The following is an 18740-nucleotide window of genomic DNA, read 5'->3' on the forward strand; positions in this document are numbered from 1 at the left end:
ATTATTTAGTTGTTGATTAAAGAAGTGTTAGGATATGAAGAAATAGAGTGATAAAAGTTTATATACTTTTAATTAAGGATGATATTTTATTAGGCAAATACATAAATATGTTATTTACTTAGGTTTTATATTATATTTATGTCCTCTAACTTAGAAAGTATACAATGAGACAGTTAAATTTGTATGAAGTTGAATAAATAGGTGCACGTATCATAACTCCGGTATGGCATCTTACATATTCATTTGTATCCTACGTGGTGTCCTGCATGTATTATGTTACGTAGGACTTATTTGTCTAGTTATTCAATTTTTATACAAATTTAATTATCTATTTGTGCTCTTTTAGAATGTTTTCATTCTCCTTTATAAGGAAAAATTATTATTTCAAAATTTTATCATATCAAACAAAGCAATTTAAGCAATAGAATATACTCATATAAACCACACAACAACTAAAAATTAGAACTTAAATGCATATTTACTAGGGTGTTGTACTAAGGAGATGGAATATTCACAAACCACGAACCCTAGATTTTTAAAAACGATTACACAAACGAGTTTGATAGATAAAACTCCTAGCTATAGTATTTAAGTAAATTATGCATGCAAATAACTTTAATAAATATCACATATGACTTAAGCTTGAATAATCATATATGTACCTTATTGGTTACAATCTTTGTTTTGAGCCTTTAATTCATACTATTGTCTTTATTTTTTATTTATACTGTAATTTATATAGTTCTTTTCATGTTAGTTACTAATATTTTTATTTTATGAGTATTATGTAAAGTTACATTATATCTTTTTGCGCTAATAAAAATTATTGAAAAAGTCATATATTTAAGAATTTTCTTACTGATTAAATAAAAAATTAAATCGTTGGAGGAAGTCAATTGGCGCACGCATCCACTTTGTCATCTCAGTCTCTTTTTGTGCAATGAGGTAGAAAAGATTCTGCCTTTCTTGCCTTGAGTAGTGGACAATCTATATATCATCGATAAAAAATATCTTATTAATTTAGCGTATTCAAAAAAAGTTAATAGTACATAAAATCGGAATGCTCGACTGACACATACGCAACTCTATTGAAATGTAAACGGGCGGACACAAGAGAGTCCGAACCCGTATTGTACTTCATGCATGCTTAGTGATACGCTTGCAAAAAAAAAAGAGTTTGTTTTACATAATTTTTAAATCCAAAAAAGAATTGGAAACAAGTTGTGTTGTTTGGCGAGGAGTCAAATAAGTAAAAAAATACTCAAATATTGTTATTAGTAGTCTTCTAATGCTAGTATATTACTTTTTTCTCATAACAAATATTACTTTTGACATTTGTAATAAATGTGAATTATTTGAAATGTATAATATTATACATGTCATATTTTTTATCATTACAAAAACTTGGCATTAAAAATTTTAAAATAATTTTTTATATTATATCGTTTGAAATTTAAAATTATACAATAAATTTCCTAACAAACTAATACAAAGAATTATGTAAATAGTTTAATTCAAGTTGTATAAATTAAATTTTTATGCCATAAATATTTTATATAGAGCCCGCAAATAATTTGGCTTTTTAAAAAAGAGCACACATGATAAATCCTTTTAACATTAGAACTAAATTTTATAAATCTTTTTCAAGTTGAAATTGACCGTTACGTTTGCGCAAACCTTTATATAAACTAAACCCTACGTACCAATCTCCACATTGTTAACACCAAAAATTAAAATTAATGATGAATTTACTACTTGATATCATCAATTGGTGGAAATTAATGATGAGTTTACTACTTGAATCGTTCCCCATTAGTGTTACCAATTGGTGGTACGATATCAACAAGTCCATTCAATGGCAACATGGAATTTTCTTCACTCTTTGTGCTTTGTATTCTCTTGTTTCGTTTATCGCACTAATTCAAGTGATAAGGATCCATATAAGGATACCTTTATATGGTTGGTCAACACAAAAAGTGTTTCATATGATGAATTTTGTTGCGAATGGTGTTGGTGCAATCGTTTTTGGTTTACATAACAATTTTTTTATGTTACGTTCAAACGTGCTTATGAATCGCGCGATTTTGGACCTACAAGGGTTGGTTTTCTTTACAACATTCACACACCTTGTGTGGTTTTGGGCTGATGTGTATTACAAAATTCGAAGTTTTCCAACGAGTAAGCTCAAATTTTGGTATATTTTGATAAATTGTGTGATATACTTGATTCTGGGTTGTATATGGATTTGTATCGGGATGAGTACTAGTTACACCGTAGTACTAGTGAAATTGTTGTTCATTAGGAAGATATTTGTAGCAGTCATACCGTTTATTGCAATTTTGGGCGTTTTAATCTATGGTGGGAGATTATTTATCACGGTACGGCGATATTGTGATGAATGGAGAGGTGGAAAAAAGAAGCTTATTGAGCATGGATATGTGAGTAGTCTATGTTTCACGTGTTTCTCTATTAGATGTTTTGTGGCTGTGTTATCTTGTTTTCATCGTGATTTGGATCATCCTGTGTTGAAAATGATATATTATATGGTCGTAGAGATTCTTCCATCAGCTCTTTTCATATACATTCTGCAAAAATTGCCTCGAAGAAGAGTATGTGCACAATACCATCAAATCATTTAGTGGAGTAATGGTGATAGTACGATTCTCACTTCTCATGAGCTAAATGATAAATAGACAAGTTGTGTGATGTACTTTTGAGGAACTTAAGTTATTGATTGAAAAATTGTTTTTTCTATACTTAGAAAACTAATTTATGTTCCATTTTCTTATAAAGAGTATTGATATCAGAATTTATTTGCATTTAAACACCACAATTCCATCTGATCTCGCATCAATTTTGTTCTTATGTTTGAACTTTGACTAATTGATTACAATGTGAAAATAAAAGAAGGATTTAAAGGAGACTGCAAATTGCTTCAAATACAGAAATGAATCAAGTAATTATTATACATTCAAATGAGCTCTAAAATGACAGAGATATTGTTGTTCACAAGGAAGCCAACCTAACTATTCTGGCAACTAAACCTGGTTTTACAAAATGAAGCTCTAGGTAATTACTGGAAGCTAAGTTTCTTGCTCGTCGAACCAATGCTTCAAAATGACGAGATCAATTATCTCCATGGAATCAGATCTACTTGGGAATTATTCTGCCTTTTGCCTGCGGTTTTCCTCTATAATTTTCTGGAACTCTTCCTCACTTCTTGCTAGCAAACGCTTCACAGTGTCAAAAGTAGTAAGCCTAATGCTGTACCAGAAAATGAAGACAAACAAAGAATCATATGTTAGGTAAGAATGTTAAATATTAGCAATCATCACTGTACATGGTAACAATAGTAATCCCTTCTATGGTTCCCTTGGAGAACATCGAGAAGAAAGAAAGTCATCGTTTTTTATTTTGCAACACATATGATAGTCCAAGTGAAGAGAGACCCGTAAAAAGGCAATAGGAATGAGAAAACTGCACCTGCTATTAGGGAGAGTTTTCAGTGCATTGGGAACAAAACCCCTGTACAATCCAACTATACCATCACGGGCCACTATACCTGCAATAGAAAAGGGTGACTTAAACAAAATTACAAAGTGTATTAGGTTGAACATTTTCTCAGTTCAGAGTAACTCAGATCCCCTCTCAAGTTATTTTTTCTATTTTGATAACTAATTAATCCCTGAGAGTCAGTCATACACGGTTCCAAACATGACACATAATGGGTCCGCCCCTCCACCATTCTCCACTTAAATACCAGGTTTTTGTTTGCCACAGGGTTCGAACCTGTGACGAGCTGCCTATTCACACATAACATGTTACACTCTTACCAGTATACCAAACCCTGGAGGCAATCCCCTCTCAAGCTTGTTAAACATGGACTTCAAAAAGCACAATACAATCAATCTGTCACTGAATTTTAAATGTTTGTTTTTCCCCAAACAAATGAAGTTTAAAGTTAACAAGTTTGAAGAATTGACATCTTGAAATCAAAATGTCATCAAATTTTTGACAATTTATGCTTCTTGATACTTTACCCTTGAGGATTTGAAGCACAGATACATCAGAAAGTGGAAAACTGTTTGTGTTAAAGCTGCTCATACATAAAGCTATTTCCTTTTTCTCGCTCATCCCATTTATTATGACCTATGTTGAGTAGAGCTTAAGAGAAAACTGATCTGTTATATCTAACTCTGGTAGATATTTGTCAGCTGCTTCTGTGGACTCATCAGTGAAAGGAAGACAAACATAGTTTGACAAATTCCATATCTAGTTACAAAAAGATATACAAATATTGACGATCTTTTAGAATTCTTTACCTGGGAAGGCATCAAAAATTGTCATATAAGGTGTACCCTTCATTTGCATTTGCCTTCTCACCGTGTCCAATGGATAGCACAATAGAGTGGCAATAGTTGCTGAAATCAAACCGGTAGCCAGAGTGGCTTCAGTTCGTTTCTGATACTTTTCTGGCAAAGCTTTTTTCACCCTGACATTCAGAGAAGTATCATTTAGGTTACAGTAACACCAGGACTCTGTCTTCAGATGATATATAAAAAGGATCTTTAAAAGACAATAGGCTCACAAGTCAAAAACACAAAAGTTCACAGCAATATATGGAGCTATTCCAATGAGCGAGGGCCCGAGACCATTATAAAAGGATGCAAAGCCTTCCTCTTTCAGCATGTTTAAAGCAACCTGTAAATAATTGACATAATGATTCAGATATGTCCTGGCGTCACAAATTCTGAGTTATCCGATTCTTACCTCACTCATCGTTTTATATCCAGGGTCTACTGCTAATCTCAACCTGAGAACATCGAGTGGGTAGGTTACCTGACATAAAATAAACAAGTTAACCGTCTTGAAGACAGATGAAAAAGAGAGTAAATAACAACACAAAGAAGAGCAGGCAAATGAATAATTGAGATACTGATGGCCCCTCATTCCCATTCCTGCAGGGGAAGGGAGGAAGAAAAAGAGATCAAATGGAAGGTTTCGAATAAATCTTATAAAGCAAACAACAGTGCTCAGATCAGTAACATTACTGTGATGACAATAAGCACTAAGTTTCTGCCAGGTCTATTTCACTTGTGCAAACATAATTGCAAAAATGATATGCCAAATGGACAATTTAGAAAAACTATTTGGTGTTCACATAATGCAAACTTACAAAAGTAGAAGTCATGCCAGCACAAGCACCTGCTGCTAGTCTTCCAATGACAGAAAGCTCCCCATCCTTTCCTTGAAAAAGTTTCTGTAAATAGAAATTGTCAGATCAACTTCATTCTAGCCAAACAATCAAACCAGTGTTAAAGTTTTCTCCAAAGATGTTTCATTACCTTGTACGTTTCATAAGCAAATAACTGCACCGCACTATAAGGTATGATCCGTATCACCTAAACCATTAAAAGAACATAATCAACTTGATGTCTAAAAAAAAGCAATCACCAAGAATCCACTAGAAATGTGACTCTGGGAAAATGGTGTAAATACCTGTGGAAGGTTTCCTTTCCAATATCCTTTGATACCTTCCTCCTTCCCAATCAATGCAAATGCCTGCACAATCCAATTTCAGGCATATATCAAAAACTGAGAATCATATGACCCAATGATGGCGTCTATGAGTGGGAATTATCACCCTATGGGAGGTTTGCACAAAAGAAATAGAAGAAAAAAATACCATAATGGCTATATACTAACTAGGATAACCCAAAAGGAGAGCCCATTTAGCTGATAAACCCATTACTAGGACCCTTAGGAACTCAATGTAGTCTTTTGAACTTTTTAACCGCTGAGGGACTCAATTGCTTCACAACATATAACATTACAGAGAGATTGAAAGGTTTATAACCAAGTAAAAAGAAGTAATAAAATAAAATAAATAGGCAGAAAGTCTTCTTCTATTAGATTTATATATTCATCATCCACGGAAAAATGAGGCATACACCAAATTCTACATTTTTTTAGTCGGTGGTAGATGTCAGTTATGAATGCTGACTGACAAGTTGACTGGATTTCTACCCTCAAGTGAAGACTGTAGGGGAGAGCCTTCGTCTTTCCCAGTAAAATAGTTCCTAACTATGATACAGCAGATCACTACTTTATTCTTTCGGATCAATCATCATAGCTAAAACTCTGTACAATATAAACTACAGAGAATAGGAAACACCAGACTTCTGGAAACTCAATAACATAGCTTGTCTATGTTGTATATCTCAGAAAGTAACAATAAGCAACACAGCAATACAATACCTCAATGAATCCGATTCCTTTCTTTGCAGCTTCTTGCCCAGCTCTTAGTCCATGTGTCTTGCAACCAACACGAAAATAAGGAAGAAATAAGCGCAAAATAGAAAATATGAAAGTGGTTGTGGTTAAAGACAAAATGCATTTCAAACTCAGAATGCCATAGAGTCACCATATGAGTAACCTGAATCGATGGGCGTATGAAGGATTTTAACAAGAAAAGGTGTCATCATCTGAAGATAATAGCAAGTGCAAAGTACAAAATTGAGGCAATGTATATGAATACAAGTATGAGCTTAAGATTTCCATATTGGCTATGCAACTGCTAGTGAGAAAGGATGCTGCAGTATGTCAAGTTCCAACACAGAAACTTTTGTTATTCTCAAACAGAGCTCACACCAGAAGAGTGGTGAGACGAAGAGGAGTAACCCCAAAAATCATTCTTGCACCGATATTTATCAGGCAAGTCATTCTTTCTCCTCCCCATATACAGCAAAATCTGCAGTAATATGCACATTGTTCCTTTTAATGTTAACAGGTCAATAGCATAACCACATTGCAGCTGAATGTAAACCCATTCTCTACCTCTTCCAGAGACGTGAAAGACTGGACAAATAAGCTATTTTGGGATTTTAAGCTACACATTCAGGAATATAGCATAAGATGGCAAGTGTAGAAGTTGACTGAAAGTACTCCAACAAAGGATGTGGCCTTTTTGGCTACCATTTCAGAAATCACAGAAGTTTAAAGGTTATAAAGCCTTGAAAGAGTAATTCGGCAAACTAGCCATCCTTCAAAACTATGAAAAAATAACGCAAACATTTGCAAACGCCAGTAATACCAGACAGAATTCATGTGAATTGAAGTGCCATCGCACTTAGCCGCAACTAAGTCATTATTGTTATAAGTGGATGACTTATCTGGCCATAACTCATACATTTCATCCAGTCCACTAACCAAATATGCTCCAATGTCATTTTGTATTCCACTCTTAGTTACTGTAGTTCAATTTAGTCATTTTGTTACAGTCTACTACTTAGAAAGCACCATTAAATCCATAAGAATCCTCTATATCTATTGTCACTTCATCCAGTCTTATTTTTCTTGTTTCACTTGCCAAGATTCAAACTTGTTCTTGCCACACAATCCATGCTATACTTTCTTTATTTTTGAATCAAAGCCCTCGGGGATATACTCTCCACTTTGTCCGGGACCCATTTATTTACTTCAAAAAGTGTATAAAATGATTCTGTATGGAAAATATTTTCTTCAGTTGAACAAACAAAACACTAAAATTCCAATCCTGATATAAACAAACCTTATCAACAACTTAAGCCTGAAGTTCAACTGAGCAAATTCAATCATCCAAGGAAACAGCAGCAATATGATACATAAAAACACCCAAAACAATTACTCCCTCCATTTTCAATTTATTTGTCTGAAATTCTTTCTTATTTCAACAAACTCTTTAATTTCAATTTTACACCCAATGTGTTTAACACCACAAGATTCAAGATTAAAACGGAATTTTGATACTTCTAAACACCACGTCAAGTCAAAACAAGGCAAACATAATGAAATGAATGTACAATTACATAAAGGGGTTTCCTAAAAGAACCTGCATGAGGAGCTTGATACGGTCAAGAGGTGCAGTAACAGATTTTGCAGCGGCACCAGCAATAGCACCTGCAGCAAACAATGCAGCTTCTCTAGGAATCAAAGCAACCATGGCCAAAGGGTGCTTTAAAAGCTGAGTTGTTGTAGGATGAAATCCTTTAAAGGCTTTTTCATCCAAATTCTCCGATAACGAAATACAACCAAAATTACACCCAATTTCTTTAGAAAAACTAGCAGAACCGACAAATTTGTTCTTCCATGGTTGTGATGGGTAAGATTGACTACTGGTGTTGGACAATTCAAGAGCCGGAATGTCCATGGATACCAAAACGGGTCGGTTCTTCCTCATGGTAGATACAGAGGAATGAAGCTTTTTCTTCCTCTGTTGTCAACAAGATAAGAGGGGTTTTAGAAAGGAAACTTTGGGTTTATTTTTGTTTCTATATATATATATATTACTTGCTTCATTTGCTTTTAATTGTCTCTCATTTTTTTTCTTACAGTCAAATTATAAAAGCTAAAATGTATTTTTTCTTTTAAAAATTTACAATGAATATTCATATTTTTCGTTTAGTTTTTTAATATCTAAATTTCTTATTTAAAATATTAAAGAAATATAATCTAATTTAACTTTAAAAATTGATCAAATTCGAATTGATTCAACTTTAAACGTTATCATCATCTCAAGCCTAATACTTAAATTTTAGTCTAACTATTAAAACCCTAAAGACCAAGTCCATCAAAATATAATATTTTATTTGTTATCTACCCTACGTCACATTAAATAGTTATATTTTCTCTTAGTTGAATCACTTTATTCGTGTAATGATAACTCAAGTTAACTGTTTTGTTTAATTTGATTTGATTTTAGAAAATTTAAAAACGTAATAAATTAATTTGATTTTGATTTGAACCAATAATCGATCCAAATCGAACCATATACATCCAACTAGTACCCACATATTACTAATTAGCTACCAAACAACCTCTTAATTTTTTGAAAAAAATAATCAAACAAATTAAAATACAAGTTATTTGTGCTATCTTCAACATGCAAATATGAAGTGTGTTTATGATTGAGGCAAATGAAAATTTACTAAACTAAGAATTAAAAATTCAAAGAAAACTAAGTCGATCCTGAATAAGAATCTTCCAACTCATCCCAAAACTATATTTTATTTACATTTATTAATTAAAATAAATAAATGATTCTAGGTAAAGTGAGTATTTATTCATCAAATGTGCAATAAAGTTGTTTATTCTTGTTACATAGTGAGTGCCCACTATATTCAAGCTCATAGATCTTTCAAGATCAAATCATTTTTAAAAAAATAATTATAAACGTGTCTGTCTCTTCACTTATTTATAACAAAAAAAATTTGGGATCAATGAGTGAGAAAAGATTTGATTTTGTAATTTTTTTATGTTATTTTTTATAAGAGATTTTGAATTTTACTCATTAAAAATTGAATTTGACATTTTTTTTATTTAATTTGTGATTGGTTATAAGAGAGTATTTCTTCTCAATCGAGAGGAGGTGTTGGGACATATACTATTGACAATATGTTTAAATATAGTATTTATTATAGAATAATTATTTATTTAGTTTTAATAGATCTTATATTCAATTAGCATGCCTAACATCAACTTATTCTAGTCGAGTGCCTTGCGGCGCCTTTAACGATGAGAGAAGACTATATCGAAGAGAATAACTCAAGGGCACTGGCTACTCCATCAACTCAATTTTGTTGCGTAAGTGAGGATGTCAGTCATCATAGTTTGAACTTGAAATTTTTCATAGGCTCATCTCGTCGATTGGCATTTCGATCCTGGTCATTCATAGATAGTCGACATATAAAAGGAAGAAACCTAACTCAGTTCAAGTTGGACACATGAATTGTGGAAATTCCGACTCCATCATTCAGGTTAATTGCAAGGATTTTATAGTCTTCGAGAGTTGCATCATATGCCAATCCATTGGACATTAAAGCTGAACAATTGTACGTGACATAAATCTATAAATAAACTCTCAATATTTATAACAATAATTATATCGTGTAAAATTTGAATTGAACCGCAAACATATACATACATTAATGGAAATATTCATTTATTCTTTTGAAAAAACTGTAAATAAAAGTAAAACTCTTACAACCAGTTGCTATTACAAGGAACTCTCAGCAACTATGGAATAAACACATATATAAACACCATTGACTTATATATGATCATAATTCAATCATACCATTTAGTAACACACAAAATTGAAATAATACATTCAACTCTTATAATGATATGATTCAATTAAACCCAATTATATTCCCAATCAAAGAATAAAATATGCATCCATTTTTTGATTAGGATGATCATCAAACTCTCATGATTCCTTCACTTGATGAGCCCAAATTGACACCATTTGGTTGCTCTATACAAAAACAGAAAAAATAAATTAGTGATATATTTTTTTTGGCGATGTTTAATTACTCTCGAACTATAATGAAATTATCAGTTATATATTTTCTATTGTTCCTTCGATTATTTAAATTATAGTAGGTTAAATTGCACCATAAGTATAGTAAAATTAGACGGAGAGCTTACTTTGTGGTATGTTGGATACGAAAAAACATGCACCAATGACAATGTAACAAAGCAAGAGGACTAATCCTTTAATATAGTGAGATGTTCCATCCTGCAATATTAATTAATTGTAAGTATCGATTAAATCTATATTCACGTTAAATATGATAAAATTTTGTATTCACGTCAAGAATATTATTTCAAGGGGGTAAAGCATTCTCAAATCGATTTAATACGAAGAGTCACTCGAATACTATTTTCATTACGATTTTTATTAATTCTAAAATGCTCTATGTTAAAATATATATTGTGACCTAAAATTACCTGTAGAGTGAAAGCTGTGACAATTATTGCCAAAGCAAGGGAGCCTGTCTCAAGAAGACTAAAATCAAGATCCATTCTCACACCAATAATCCATGATACAATCACACACAAGGGAACCTGAATAATTAAAAAAAAAAAAGATAATTACTATCAGTTTAAAAAAATGAAAAATATAACAATTACTTAATTTAAAACAAATAGAAATGAAGAAACATATTACATTGTATTAAAAAAAAAAGTAAATTACTATCGGTATATAATTTAACATGTTGTAACAAGTAATCTGTCTTATTTATCATGTGTTGCAATTACAAATTAGCTATTTTCTATTTACTCAATATTTGAGTATATATTTAAATGAATGTATACATGACGTATAAAAATTAAACTCGAAATAACTTGAGTAAGTTACTTACCACAAACATGGCAATTTGTGTTGCTGAACCTAAGGCAACTCCCAAAGAAATGTCCTGCATTATCCAAAATTAAAAATCCCTTTACTATAAGTTCTCTTATTATTATTATAAAAAAAAAATAAAAATTTGCTGATTTAATTATTAGAAATTGTACATACCAACTTGTTCTTGAAAGCAAAAATTATAGCCCCAGCATGTTCAGCAGCATTTCCAACAATTGGTAATAAAATAACACTGATGAAACTCACTGAAATTCCCCAAGAATTTGATGCTGCCTATTTAATTTAAATTTTAAAAAAAAATTGTCAAGACTTTATTTAATTAAAAAAAAAATCCCTCCTATTTTACATATATTTAAAAATTATATATATAAAAAGAAAAAAACTGACCTCAATGGTACCAACAACATATTCAGATAATAGAGCAATAAGAATAGTCATTCCAACCAACCATGCAAATGCACTCCAAAAACTAAGCACTGCTTCTTCATCTTCCATATCATCACCTTCATTTTCTTCCTGATTAATTTCGAAAGAATTTAGCTTATATACTTTGATATGATTATAAATATTTTTTTATCAGAATCGTTAAATCACACGATTCCTAATTAAGATATAAGTATCAGAGGGACTCATAAATTTTTAAAAAATCATTATGGAAATGAAAAAAATTACTTCTTTTTTTTTAAATTTCACAATAAAACATGATGGACACTTACTGCTTGTGCGTCAAAAAGTTGTCGGTGAGTCCACAATTGGAACACAAGATAACCAAAATAAGCAAGAAGCATAACAATGCAGCTAACTCTTGATAGATTCAATGTTGCTTGTGCTGTTATTGCTGCTGATTCTCCAACTCCAGCATAACGAAACATCAAAGGCAACACATGACATAATAGTCCCAATAATAAAAGTAGAGAGTTCACATCTGCTTGTTTCTGTTTTAATCACACAAAAAATCAAACGTCTCAATTTACAATTTACGTGACACAGTTGAAATTTCACTATGTTATAAAATAAATAACTAAATTACTTACTCTATCATATTTTTGTTCCTTTGATATATTTGCAATACCACCACAAAAGAGTGAAGTGCCAAGAACCAAAAGAAGATTCGAAAGAATAGATCCCAAGAGTGAATATTTTACAACATCCACTTTATGTTCGATTAAAGCAAATATTGCTATTATAAGTTCAGTGGCATTTCCACATGTTGCATTTAGGAGCCCTCCAACTGATTAATACAACAAATTAAACAAACAATAATTAGAATCTTTTTTTTTTAAAAAAAACAAACTAATTTATATGTCAAGTAACATTAAACTAGCTAGAGGTTGTTGTTGTATTGTTTATTGATTCGAAAAAAACAAAGGAATCTCCTATACTCGATATTCTTCGTCGAAAAATTCTAATATATTAATAAAATATTATATTGAATATTTTTCTACTGATATTAATTTATTTCCTAACGTTAGTTGTGGATCTTTACTTTTATGTTAGTATTTTATTATATACAGAAAAGGTAACTTATTTCTGTATTGTGGATTAAAAAAAAAGCCAAGACAAGATTAAAAACTAAATAAATGGGGAAGTACCTGTTGGACCAGTAAAAAAAGCTATTTGCCTACAATTCAAATCAATCAAAAATGTTAATAATAGGTGATTTAGTAATAATCAATTCAAATCGACTCATAAATAATTTTAATAATCAAATTATACCATACAAAAAACAATTTAACTTACTCTGTCAAAAAGCTGACACGTTCAGCCAATGGAGTAAGTCCAAGTAAACTCAATCCAAAAACCCATGACTGATATAATTATAGAAAAATAAAATGTCAGTATTATAAAATAAATTAATCAAGAAATCACAAAAAAATATTCTCAGATTCCCATCTTTCAACGGATCTTTTAGTTATTCAAAAAAAGAAAAAGAAAACAAATTATGTTGTTAAATAAAATAACACTTTTAAATTATATTATGTATTCAATTAATGCATGGCGGGATTCATTCAAATTTCCATCACGTAGTATATAATAGAAGATTTAAATTAATTTATATGCATAGAAAGTAAACGTTGAGTTGAATCCCTTTAATTTTTTTTGTATAATATTTCTTTATTAGTTTGAGCTTACTTAGTGGAAAATTTTTTACTCCACTATTTCTCCTCACGCGTGTATCTGATTCGTTTTAAAATTAACCTAAACGCATAAATATTCATTTCATTTTATTCAAAACAACCTCCTGTCCACTCTAATACCATATTAAATTGTGCAACCATCGAAATAATCACACAATTGAATGTAAATTAAAGAGAACTTACTCTTCCAAAGTTTTTGTAATGAGCAATAATGGCAATAGGTATGGCAATGAAGAGCACAAAAAGCTTAGTTCCCAAAATGACCTCTTGAATATTAGCAAGAACATCTCTAACAATGGCACAAGGTACTTTCCTTACAAGGGTTAGATCAGACTTTTTCCTAAGAGACGAAGACGATACGTTGTGAGCCGTTCGTCCATGGCTACGACCATGCCCATGTCTCATCTCTTTGCTTAAAGGCTTAATATTTCCATTTTCTAACAGCCATGTTTCTGCTGCTGGTGATGATGAAGCCATTCTTTTGTTTTGTCCTTTTTTTTTTTGGAAAATAACTTATTTTGGTTTTATATTGAGATAACTCTCATCTTGTATGAATATGGGGATGGCATAGGATATATATAGTAATTTGTCACATGCAAGAAATTTCCAAGAAGTTTCATATTTTGTTTCTCATTTGTAAGGTATTTGATATTTTATAATATTGAGGCTCGATTAAATTTGAATTCAGATCGGAAAATTTTATATAGAAAGAGCTTTAATTTCTAGAAATGGAAATTTTAGTAACTCATTTGATTAGTTATCTAAACTTTCACCTTTTGTGTGTTTAAGTATAGTAAAAGTTCAACATCGGTGGTGTTGGATTTTGCTAATCTGAATACAGGATATAACAGATGGTTAATGAGATGGATAGACTCTTTATAAGGCTCGGACCATCTTCATCTCTTTGAGCTAGCTTTTAGAATGTAACTTAGACACATGATCCAAAGTAACGAGATGGTAAAACATTATAGTTATATTACCATTTATGAAACTTTTAAATATTGGGATGTATTTGAGCCTTTTGAATTATTTAGGGGTATGATTCATGTTGTTTTACATCATATATGTATAATTTAATTTGATAGTTTAGAGTAAGTTTAAATCTTTTGTTTGTCTACGTCGTTTTAGTGTGACACTTGTCATATCAATCTGGATAGTTATTTGTGGAGGGACGTATTTTAAAATAAAGATAACAATAAAAAATTTAGACCAAAAGGTTCACGAAGGGAAAATATTAAATGAATCAAATACTTTAGAAATAAATTAAATTGAAACATTTTCTCATTTATATATATATATATATATATATATAGAGAGAGAGAGAGAGAGAGGTGGAAAAAAAAATAGTTGTTGAAGGTGTTTTGATTAAGTTAAATAAGAACTCTTAAAGAGTTTTTGTTATTATAAAATATATTAGTAAAGCCTTCCTCCAAGTGTTTAAATCAACCAATGTAACTATCATAGTTAATTAATTAAATAAAGTACAAATATACATTAATTAATTATGATTTAGTAATAATTCGGTATATCTCAACCTATGTCATATATTTATTAATTTAGTGTGTAAGCACTTAGAATGAGTAAATGTTTACCCCAAAAATAAAAATAACATTTTGAGACCCTGAAATNGAAATCGTTTATAACATATTTGTCGATGCGAGAGATCACATCTTAATCTCTCTATGAATATACTATAAATTTATGGAATATTTTCTTCGACTAAAAGCTCAATCATTGCCTATATGGACCACTTTTATTTGATTATAATAATGTCCTCCATGTCTTAATTCTTTCATATGTTGATCTGATTATTTTCTAGTGATTAATTTTTCTATGCCCATCATGTTTTTTTATTTTAAATTTTGTGATTGAATTGTTTGTATTACATCATGTAAAAATTTTAATTACCTTGCATTGCGTTTTGTTTTACAAAAGATGATAGAGATCTTTGAACGTCACAAATAAAAAATAAAAATTGAATAATCTGATATCCTTTGACTCCAACTTCATAAAATAATATTAGTGGCTAAAACAATGTTATTTCAAGTTGAAAATAAGCTAGAATTTGAAGTATATAGATTCAAGATTTTTATTAATTATTTAATTTTTAAATTAATAATTTTTTAATATAAAAAATATTTAATCAAAGTTATTAAATACGACCTAATCCATAATTTTTTAGGTGGTGGAGATGTTTTTAAGAAGAGCTTTCAGACACTTATACCTATTGTTAACACCATGCTAGTCAAATTTGTGATAGAGAAATAAGTGTTTTGAAATATATTTTATTTTTTTATGGTGTTTAATAGATAGTTTCTTTGCAAATGTTTTTAGGACGAGTTTATTATAATATATATATTTTAAGAGTTAATAAATTTTGAAAAATGACTTATTTATGTCATTTATTAATAGTTGGTCTTAATAGTATCGTTGTAATAGAAAATGTTCATTTATTTTATTATCTTTTAACGGTCAGATTCAATGATTTTGTAAAATTAATTTTTTTATATGACCTTTTGTTATATATTTAAGTCACTAATATTAAACTGGTAAAAAAAATCAAATATACATCATCAAACTTTGATAAAAGGTTCATTTATATCATTCGTGAATAGTTAGACTCAACCATATCATTGTCGTTATAAAAATGATCCATTCGTTCTATTTTTTAACGATTAACTTTAATGATTTTGTGAAATTATTTTTTCACGTGAGCTCATATTAAAGTTTCACAAACCAAAATTAAATCGACCTACTTTTATAGCTATGACATGGCATATATGAATCTTTTCTTAAAATTTGGTAAAATATTTGATAATTTTTTTTTGGTTTTTAGTAATGATATCGGAAAATCATAAAATTTGGCCGTCAAAAACTAGTAGCATGAATGAAACATATATGTAAGGTCACATAAATTATTAGGGAAAAGACTCAAATGTAACATCAAATTTTGAGAATTTTTTTTATCTATGTCAGCCGTTTAAAGTTTGGTCTTTTTATGTCATTTTCGTTGAAAAAGACACATTCATGTCATTATTTGTTATTCGAAAATTTTTTTCGATTTTGTAAAATTGTTTTTTACACATGGTCAATATAATTCAGCCACATTATTAATTAAAATATTTGTTAACTGTGAGAAAAAAAGCTCATGCATATATGTCATTCGTTTAAAATTTGACTCATGTATATCATTTCAGTTAACAAATAATGACATGAATCAACTTTTTTTCAAACAAAAACAAATAATTGAATCAAATTTTAAATGAATGACATAAATAATCATTTTTTCAAAATTCGATAAGATGTTTGAGCATTTTCCTTTTTTAACGCATCCTAAAATTGTTATTGTCCAACTATTTTCATGCATATATGTATATATATGCACAAAACACAGACAGAACTTGACAGCTTTTGCTAAATAATTACATTACATATCAGAAATTGAGAATCAAATTACATGGAGCATCAGATGTTTTCAATATTTTATTTTCCAGGTATAATATACCCTTTGGTAGGTCTCTCTAATTGTCAACTTCATTCCATAAATATTCTAAACTTCCAATTTCATAAAACTCTAGATTTTTTAATGTAGATGATATTTTTTCTCAGATTTTTCAAAAAATAATTATTAGTTATGTAAAATTTTGAGAATTCAACACGAATACGATATAATTTTTTGGAATATTCAAGTAACACGTAGCTTTTTACCTTCACTTTGTATTCATTAACAAATTGTATATGTATTATATTATAACGTTGTAGTGTCTTTTGCGTTACAATATAATGTCCTATTCAATTAACATTAACGTTTTACTATCAAAGGTTCAATATAATAGGTGGATCGAATCAATATATTAATACAAAAAAAATTAAAAGTAAAATAGTTCTAGCCTTGTTTCTTTTGCGATATTTGTGTTACGTTTTATTAATACATGACTAGAAAATCATGATATTTGTATTACGTTTTATTAATGCATGACTAGGAAATCATGATATTGTCGTGTTCAATGCTTGTATTAACATGGTTAAAGACATAATAATTTTTTTAAAAATTTCACATCTTTTCCATCGTCTTTATGGAAGATATGTTGTCTGAAAAAATAATGCATGCATTAGCTTGTTTACTACTAATACTTGGAATTATGCGACATATGTAATTTTTAATAAACCAAATTAAACACCGAATATAGTCTCATCATAACTAGTATAACAAACATTCTAATGTCCACATTACTTAATTAATGAACACTATTTTTATACACTCTATCACATCAGTAGTTGAAGCCAGAAATTGGCGAATAATATGTAAATATTCTTTTCAATTGTCATATATACTCATATACACCAAATAATTTTTGACGATTAGACTATCCTTCGCTTAAAGTGGCTCCGCCCATATACCAAAAGACACTTTAAAGTATATAACTAAAATCATTATTCCACCATGATCTCCATACCCAAGCTTTGGTTCTTAGGAAATTTCCTTTATTGTCTTGGAGGGGTAAAGACAAGTTAATCCACAATCAATCATTTCACCCACAAATAGTGTGTGTTCATTTCACAGCTAAATTAGTAGACAAGTTTTATATATATATACATATATAACATAACAAATAAAGATAAGCTGGAGTCTTGGAGATATTCATTAAGATGCTATGATTATATCTTATTTCTAGTTTTATATTTGAAGGCCTACAATATTTGGAGGATAAGTTTTAATTTTTAATTTTTAAAGAATATAAGACAATGGATGAAGATATAATCCCCCCACCCCATAGCAATATACTTCTTTTATTTTAATTTACTTATCTGATTTTAATTTGATATAAAATTTAAAAAAGTAATTAGTAGTATTACTTTTTGAGTGTTATTCGTCTATAACATATATCAAAATATTCTTTAATCTTGTGATAGTTTTTTAAATTAAAGAATATATGTATCACCTAATTATGCACATTAACCTCTATAGGTCATAAAATCTCAATCTTGTTGTCGTTAAAGGCTTAATTAGAACAAACTATAATTTGAGCATCTAAGTAAAATTTAGTGACTAGTTTAAGAGCTATAACGCCTTACTAATATCATCTTATTCTTTTATACTCAAATTTTATTATGTCATATTGTTCAAGTCTAACATTAGGTAACGACAAAAAGTACCATTATATATAACAATTTGATGTAATTGCGTTGTTACCTTAATATTTTTTTGTCATTATCTTTATTTATTATATCTTAATTCTATTTTATACTTTACCCTACATTTTTATGATATGCCCTATTTTTCTTGTAAGTTTATCACTTATGTAACGACATAAACTAATACAATCTATCCAATTATGTCATATGATCATTAAAATAATACGATATAACGTAACACAATATATATATATATATATATATATATATATATATAT

General features: G+C 29.7%; 3 protein-coding genes and 1 long non-coding RNA gene across 4 annotated transcripts in view; 2 read left to right on the forward strand and 2 right to left on the reverse strand.

Annotated features, from left to right (window-relative positions):
- Positions 1-1781: 1781 nt before the first annotated feature.
- Positions 1782-2639, forward strand: LOC107029882 (tobamovirus multiplication protein 1-like). The gene has a single exon (XM_015231326.1). The coding sequence runs from the start codon at positions 1782-1784 to the stop codon at positions 2637-2639; it is 858 nt and encodes a 285-aa protein (XP_015086812.1).
- A 268-nt stretch (positions 2640-2907) lies between these two features.
- Positions 2908-8297, reverse strand: LOC107031678 (probable envelope ADP,ATP carrier protein, chloroplastic). The gene is made up of 10 exons (XM_015233123.2): positions 7871-8297; positions 6259-6315; positions 5500-5562; positions 5346-5402; positions 5177-5260; positions 4771-4839; positions 4589-4701; positions 4323-4492; positions 3484-3562; positions 2908-3264 (listed from the first exon to the last, which is right to left on the reverse strand). Exons 1-10 carry the CDS (start codon positions 8216-8218, stop codon positions 3162-3164), a joined length of 1143 nt encoding a protein of 380 aa, XP_015088609.1. The 5' UTR covers positions 8219-8297; the 3' UTR covers positions 2908-3161.
- Positions 8298-9954: 1657 nt separating this feature from the next.
- On the reverse strand, positions 9955-13886 carry LOC107031321 (vacuolar cation/proton exchanger 3). The gene is made up of 11 exons (XM_015232646.2): positions 13510-13886; positions 12929-12996; positions 12781-12809; positions 12223-12419; positions 11905-12123; positions 11576-11704; positions 11345-11461; positions 11187-11240; positions 10771-10887; positions 10468-10558; positions 9955-10294 (listed from the first exon to the last, which is right to left on the reverse strand). The coding sequence occupies exons 1-11, from the start codon at positions 13801-13803 to the stop codon at positions 10239-10241; spliced, it is 1371 nt and encodes a 456-aa protein (XP_015088132.1). The 5' UTR covers positions 13804-13886; the 3' UTR covers positions 9955-10238.
- A 2829-nt stretch (positions 13887-16715) lies between these two features.
- Positions 16716-18740, forward strand: part of LOC107029663 — a 6024-nt gene continuing 3999 nt past the window's right edge. The window contains exon 1 of the long non-coding RNA XR_001458044.2: positions 16716-16820. This is a non-coding gene — a long non-coding RNA (uncharacterized LOC107029663). The remainder of the gene's footprint in view (positions 16821-18740) is intronic.

Source organism: Solanum pennellii, chromosome 9, assembly GCF_001406875.1.
Source record: "Solanum pennellii chromosome 9, SPENNV200".
Lineage (NCBI taxonomy): Eukaryota > Viridiplantae > Streptophyta > Magnoliopsida > Solanales > Solanaceae > Solanum > Solanum pennellii.

What these genes read in the sequence shown, in the direction of transcription:
- LOC107029882 (XM_015231326.1), top strand. Translation starts at nt 1,782, where the DNA reads ATGATGAGTTTACTACTTGAATCGTTCCCCATTAGTGTTACCAATTGG.
- LOC107031678 (XM_015233123.2), bottom strand. Translation starts at nt 8,218, where the DNA reads ATGAGGAAGAACCGACCCGTTTTGGTATCCATGGACATTCCGGCTCTT. An exon ending in TTGCTTATGAAACGTACAAG is followed by an intron (nt 5,261 to 5,345) that starts GTAATGAAACAT and finishes TTCTATTTACAG; the next exon opens with AAACTTTTTCAAGGAAAGGA. An exon ending in CTGGCATGACTTCTACTTTT is followed by an intron (nt 4,840 to 5,176) that starts GTAAGTTTGCAT and finishes ATTTTATGTCAG; the next exon opens with GTAACCTACCCACTCGATGT.
- LOC107031321 (XM_015232646.2), bottom strand. Translation starts at nt 13,803, where the DNA reads ATGGCTTCATCATCACCAGCAGCAGAAACATGGCTGTTAGAAAATGGA. An exon ending in CGTGTCAGCTTTTTGACAGA is followed by an intron (nt 12,810 to 12,928) that starts GTAAGTTAAATT and finishes TTTGAATTGTAG; the next exon opens with GCAAATAGCTTTTTTTACTG. An exon ending in CGTATCCAACATACCACAAA is followed by an intron (nt 10,295 to 10,467) that starts GTAAGCTCTCCG and finishes GTTTTTGTATAG; the next exon opens with AGCAACCAAATGGTGTCAAT.